This window comes from Gastrolobium bilobum, unplaced genomic scaffold, assembly GCF_033153095.1.
Source record: "Gastrolobium bilobum isolate Gb01-03AN ecotype WA unplaced genomic scaffold, APGP_CSIRO_Gbil_v1 utg101407, whole genome shotgun sequence".
Lineage (NCBI taxonomy): Eukaryota > Viridiplantae > Streptophyta > Magnoliopsida > Fabales > Fabaceae > Gastrolobium > Gastrolobium bilobum.
In genome coordinates this window covers 28,297-35,540 of record NW_026899363.1, presented here as the reverse complement: position 1 = coordinate 35,540, position 7,244 = coordinate 28,297, and the positions used below count along the sequence as shown (strand labels likewise).

The window sequence follows — 7,244 nt, the reverse complement described above, 5'->3', positions numbered from 1 at the left end:
GAATTTCACAAATTTGTATTTACAAAAATTGAAATCAGATTTAGTAATTTAATTATAAAAGAAGAAGGATAAAATTTCAATTTAATTATAAAAATATATTGGCAGGCCGACCCTCAGGGCTGAGCTCAGTTTTCCACCTCTAACTATCATCACGTAAAAGGTTTTTATATTTATCCACACAAAAAAGTTTTTATAGTTGCGTCTAGGTTTTTATATTTTATCCCAGAGATGAACTTTCATTTACTACAATCAAAAGTTTTTATAGTTGCGTCTAGGTTTTTACAATATAAATGATTTTGTTATTTTACAATATTTTTAATGTTTTTGTTTTTTTATGCAACATTAATAGGGCTAACAATTACCCATGAAAAATGGACAGATATAACATCATAGAAAAAAAAAAGAAATTTCATAATATACACTTTAAATTAATGTGAAATTCGTTAATGTATTTTTTACACTTTCATTTACAATCCTTAGTACTACTATAGCCCTTGAAAATTAGTATTTCTCTGGTTATTTGTTATTAAAAAATGCAGTGTGATAAGAAGCTAAACAAAATGTAACATAAACAAAAAGAAACTGCAATATCGAATTATAAAATACAACAAATTTCTAGAAAAATATGTTTCTGAAACACAAAATATGCTACTTCGGTCAGAATTGCTCCCTTCACTGCGAGTTTGTATACGCTTCTGTATCAAACCTATTTAAAAAGATGTAACAAAATAAAAAAAAATCAGTAATTTGAACCTGCGTCAACAAATGAAATGGTTTTTAGTTTTTGACATCATTTGCAGGAAAAATAAAATAAAAAATACCCCAACAAAGATGACAACAACGAACCCTTTTTTTTGTTATCCATTTGACTTCCCATATTTATAAAATATCAACTCCCATGTAGCAATATGATACCACATTAAATTCAACATCCAATTTATTCAAGTCAATTTCATGAAAACTAAAGACAACAGAGCACTGAGTCATATAGAAACATGGTGATTGACATAACCCAAAATTTAGTGAAAAAGAGTAAAGACAATATCATTTTATCAACAGTCAACACAACCTAGAAAGAGTGTTTTTGGCAGTAATTTGATATGCTTCTAGAAGGTAAAGTAAATAACAGAAGGGATGCATGCTAATGCTACATAGGAGTCCATGTAGACGAAATGGGGGTTGTAAAACTGGAAAACTACCTAAAAGGTCTTTCACATCAAATACTATACCCAGAAAAAATTAAAGAGCTAATTTAGCTAGACAACGGAAAGCAGACATAAAGTTGGGCTTAAGTACCTGCATATGTCTCTTAACAACATCTAAAGGGTATGTTAAAGTCTGCCCAAACAATCCAGCTAGTGCTCCACAAGAAAGGCGCATCAGAATGGACTTTTGGTGTTCTTCAGGAACATGCATCTTCAATTTCTCATACATGTAGAACTTTAAACCAGCATATGGAAGAATTCCAGTAAGGGTTGGTCCTAAGGAAAAGAAAAAAATGAGGTTTTCAATGAATGTACTGAAAAGATTGGATAAGGTGGTAAGTGCAAGAGATGATAACCGAGACATGCTATGAGAAAACATTTTCCCACAAGCAAAAATACCAACAAAATTCTCCACCAGGAACCTATTATGATTGCCATGAATAAAGATTGTAATGGTAGATCCTGTGTGATACATACCTACACCCCTATAAAGTCCACGAACTCCCCCTTCCTTATAGACACTTGTAAGTATACCTTTAATGCCATTATGTGCAGGTTGAGAATGAACTCCTTTCATACCATCTTTGATACTTCCTCTTGTGCCCGCCACCTATAAAATTGTAAACAACATAAATGAGAAATATAATGAGATTATATATTACATGTAATTCTTTCTTCCTTCAAAAGATATCCCCTACTAACATAAACAATAAAAAAAGATATAATATGATATAGAGAATAAGTCCAAGAAGAGCCAAAAGATTAAAAAAGACACCAAATGAAAAGGGAACCAAAAAAAGCACACCAGAAGTATAATGTTTGAGATCATACAGTTGGACCAGCCATCAAAGATGTCCCCGACTCAATAATGGCAGCACATCCACCCTCATATAGGCCTGTAAATAAAAATTTTATATTGTAAGTCAGAACTATGGAAATGGAAGTGAATTAGTATCAAGTTCAATGAAAAGTCAACAACTGATGAGAAATTCAGACTTACAATTTTAATCTCTACATACATCGTACACACTCAAAACCATAAGAAACAATGAAAGCACAAGGCATATAGATGAAACATCAAGCAGAATAGAAATGCAAGAGAACCTGTTGAATTGTTTGAAAGACGAAATCACACCAGAGACGAAATCACAACAGAGACGAAAAACTTAAAACATTAAAAAAATAATCAGCACTAAAAGAAGAAAAGAAAGAAGCTATTCCTCTAAAAGAAACAGTCGGCAAGAATGGAATACCTGAGGGAAGAACGAACTGCGAATCCTCAACATCATCGCCCAACGAATCAAAAGGGTTCATCGTCGCCATCTCCAAACACAACCACCGACACAAAACCTCAACCAAACCACTCGTTCCTCTTCTTAACAGACACACACAAAAAACCTTAACTCCACAACTACTCCATCGTGTCAAAAAAACACACACAAATTCACGCTAACAAAGAGAACGAAAACGATGAAGGGTAAGTAAAGGAGTGAAGAAGAGGGAAAGGAAAAACCCTGGCCGCAATAGGAGAGATAAAAAGAAATAGACAGAACAATATTCCATTCCAACTTTCCTTCTTATAGACGCAAGCAAAGAAAGAAAGGCAGTCAGAGATTAAATGAGCTGCTATCTGCCACAAATTATTATTCAATTCATTTTTTTCCCACCATCACAATTTCAAATTCAAAATTGAAATCCAAATTTTGAAATCAAAACATAATTTGAATTTTAAAAGAGCTGATCATTCCAATGTAGAAATCAGCATATTTGAATTTTAAAAGAGCTGATTTGAATTTTAAAAGAGCTGATCAATTCCATTGTAGAAGTGGGTCAGTGGGTCATTGAATGAGGTGTCTGCCACCATAACTTAATTGAATAAAAAATTAATTTTATGTTTTTTTTTTCGTATTTTAAAACATTTAAAACATTTAAAATATTTAATAATTCCAATGTAAAAACAGCTGAGTCATTAGAACAGGTGAGTCATTCCATTTTAAAATTCAAAATTTTAAATCAGCTGACTCTTTAAATCAGATGACCAATTCCAATGTGAAGGTTAGTGGCACATTAAATGCTTTGTCTGCAACCACATTTGTTTTAAATTATTAGAAATTAAAATTCATTTTCGAATTTTAAAAGAAAAATCGAAAAAATTAATTGAATAAAAAATTAATTTTCCGTTTTTTTTGTATTTTAAAATATTTAATAATTCCAATGTAAAAATAGCTGCATCATTAAAATAGGTGAGTCATTCCATTTCAAAATTCAAAATTTTACACCACAACTTAATTGAATAAAAAATTAATTTTCCATTTTTTTCGTATTTTAAAATATTTAAAATATTTAATAATTCCAATATAAAAATAGCTGAGCCGTTAAAACAGGTGAGTGATTCTATTTCAAAATTCAAAATTTTAAATCAGTTGACTCATTAAATCAGATGACCAATTCCAATGTGAAGGTTAGTGGCACATTAAATGCTTTGTCTGCCACCACATTTGTTTTAAATTATTAGAAATTAAATTGATTTTCGATTTTTAAAAGAAAAATCGAAAAAATTAATTGAATAAAAAATTAATTTTCCATTTTTTTGCATTTTAAAATATTTAATAATTCCAATGTAAAAACAACTGAGTCATTAAAACAGGTGAGTCATTTCATTTCAAAATTCAAACTTTTACACCACAACTTAATTGAATAAAAAAAATTAATTTTCCATTTTTTTTTCGTATTTTAAAATATTTAAAATATTTAATAATTCCAATGTAAAAATAGCTGAGCCATTAAAACAGGTGAGTGATTCTATTTCAAAATTCAAAATTTTAAATCAGCTGACTCATTAAATCAGATGACCAATTCCAATGTGAAGGTTAGTGGCACATTAAATGCTTTGTCTACCACCACATTTGTTTTAAATTATTAGAAATTAAAATTGATTTTCTAATTTTAAAAGAAAAATCGAAAAAATTAATTGAATAAAAAATTAATTTTCCATTATTTTGCATTTTAAAATATTTAAAATATTTAATAATTCCAATGTAAAAACAGCTGAGTCATTAAAACAGGTGAGTCATTTCATTTCAAAATTCAAAATTTTACACCACAACTTAATTGAATAAAAAATTAATTTTCCATTTTTTTTCGTATTTTAAAAAATTTAATAAATCCAATGTAAAAATAGCTGAGCCATTAAAACAGGTGAGTGATTCTATTTCAAAATTCAAAATTTTAAATCAGCTAACTCATTAAATCAGATGACCAATTCCAATGTGAAGGTTAGTAGCACATTAAATGCTTTGTCTGCCACCACATTTGTTTTAAATTATTAGAAATTAAAATTGATTTTCGAATTTTAAAAGAAAAATCGAAAAAATTAATTGAATAAAAAATTAATTTTCCGTTTTTTTTTGCATTTTAAAATATTTAATAATTCTAATGTAAAAACAGCTGAGTCATTAAAATAGGTGAGTCATTCCATTTGAAAATTCAAAATTTTACACCACAACTTAATTGAATAAAAAATTAATTTTCCGTTTTTTTCGGATTTTAAAATATTTAAAATATTTAATAATTCTATTGTAAAAATAGCCGAGTCATTAAAACAGGTTAGTGATTCTATTTCAAAATTCAAAATTTTAATTCAGCTGACTCATTAAATGAGATGACCAATTCCAATATGAAGGTAAGTGGCGCATTAAATGCTTTGTCTGCCACCACATTTGTTTTAAATATTAGAAATTAAAATTGATTTTTTGATTTTTAAAAGAAAAATCTTTTTTCAATTTACCCAAAAAGGAAAGTTTGCAGGTGCCACGTAATGTGAAAGGAAAACTCAGAATTCACCAGGGAGTGACACATGGCAAAACTTTCCAATAAATGGGTTTCCTTTATATATATACTACTGAATAACTCGTGCCGATGCACGGAAAAAAAATTTGGTTTGTTTGGCATGGTGGGTCGGCCCTCCGGGCCGAACTCATTTTGTCAGTATTTCAAAGGTCCCAAACAGTCATTTTTTTAAATAACAAAACAGTCATTCATTGTTACATTAAAAATAGGAAAGAAAATAGGATAATAAAGGTCATATCTTTGAAGATAGATAAGGAAAAGAGATGCGAATAAACAGTCATTTTTTTTGTCTTTACATGTACCATACAACGAAGTTATATCTTTGAAGAAAGAACCCAATATACTATAGCAGTCTTTGAAATACTTCCTTGTAAACTATATTAAGGGTACTATTCGTAACGCAGCCATTTTCATCAAGTATCAATATCTTCAATCCATGCTTACTCTTTACTCTAGACAGTGCCACATATAATTTCCCATGAGTGAAGACAGGCTTAGGGAGATAAATTGCAACATGTGAAAGTGATTGTCCTTGACTCTTGTTGATAGTCATGGCAAACGATACAATCAGGGGGAATTGTCTTCTTTGGAAATTTACAGGAAATGTATGACTCGATGGGCTCATCGTCATTCTAGGGATTAACACAGTTTCCCCTATATTGCTTCCTGTAAGTACAATTGCCTCAACAACATGATTCCCTAATTTTGTAATAAGCAATCTCGTGCCATTGCATAAACCTCTCGACTGATCAATATTTCTTAATAGCATTACATGCTCTTTAATGAATTTATATGACGTCAACGAAGAAGGTGCACGTAAAAATATTTAATTACAACATAGTGTTCCCAAAAAAGTATTCACAGGTATAATGATACCGTGATATATAGTTTTCATCACTGAACGCAGTAACGGTTGAAAGCACTGAATTCTCACTGTTCACATCAATCCCTATATGAAAAAGTCCAATGCGGAATAAATAATATAGTCAAAATAATGGTAAGTGAAAAAATAGTTAATACATTACATATATTATCCTCTTATAATTCATGGTTGTAGTAAAATCAATCAAAGACGAATTACCTGTCAAGTCAAGCATCTTTGGTATATTGTTTATCTTGACATATTGCTTAGAAGTCTTCTTTTGGAACATGATACCTTTCCGCCTTGATCTAGCATTTTTGCTTTCTAAGAAAAAATAAAATAAAATAAAAACTTAACGGTAACCAATATAAATTTTCCATTTTATTTCACAAAATTAAAATAATGTGTGTTGTAGAAAATGGTAGCTTATTGAAAAGATTACCTTGTGTGGGATGAGAATGAAGACAGTCTCTAGCAATTGAGGAAGAAATATTGGATATCGAATGGTTTGTGTTTGCGTAAATACTGATTAGTTGGAAAAAAATATTATACAACATATGAAGCAGTTAAAAAAACTGCTCAATATGAAATTTAAACAATCAAACAGCAGATGTCAATTACCTGCTAACGCATGAGGGAGTCAATGGAGATAGATTTTCTACACAATACCAAAAATGTAAATGAGGTGCCAACATTATAATGTCAACTTTCCTAAGGATAGTGATCTAAATAAAGTTATCAGATGAATAAGAGAAGGAAATCTAATCGCAAGCTAGTGCTGATATAATAATAAAACTCATATGTTGTTGTACAACCATTAGAATATGAGAATGTATTTACAAAAGAAAATAGTGTACAAAAAAAATAAATAGACATTGAAGTTAATTTCTTTTCACCTACTGTTAGTTATATCATCAAGAGAGCACCTGTTGCAGCTAAACTCATTCCGTTTACTGGTCATTTGAGAAATGCTGTATGTTTAAAAAAGATTAATAAATCAAGGATTGTTAGTCATTGTTGAATGAGATAACCCAAGCAATAATCTTACATGGCACTGGTGGAGGCAGAAAATGGAGTAAGATTTTCTACAGAAAAATTGAAAAAGTCAATTAGACAAGAACACAAATAATCGAAGTTCATTGAGGAAAGCCTTCGCACGCACCATTCAAAGGAAACGATTCCACAACGTTTGGCTGGTAGGAATTAGATATTATTTTATTATAATCACAACCACGTGGCATGCTATGCGCAGTACCAACTGGGAACAATACAAAACCGAAAAAATAATAAATCAAACTTCCAATAGTATGACGTTGCTAAAGCTGTCA

General features: G+C 30.0%; 1 protein-coding gene across 1 annotated transcript; it reads right to left on the bottom strand.

The window, feature by feature from the left end:
• Positions 1-1,106: 1,106 nt before the first annotated feature.
• LOC133289967 (mitochondrial carrier protein CoAc1-like) lies at positions 1,107-1,782 on the bottom strand. The gene is made up of 3 exons (XM_061488009.1): positions 1,683-1,782; positions 1,297-1,481; positions 1,107-1,199 (listed from the first exon to the last, which is right to left on the bottom strand). The coding sequence occupies exons 1-3, from the start codon at positions 1,780-1,782 to the stop codon at positions 1,107-1,109; spliced, it is 378 nt and encodes a 125-aa protein (XP_061343993.1).
• Between the last annotated feature and the right edge of the window lie 5,462 nt (positions 1,783-7,244).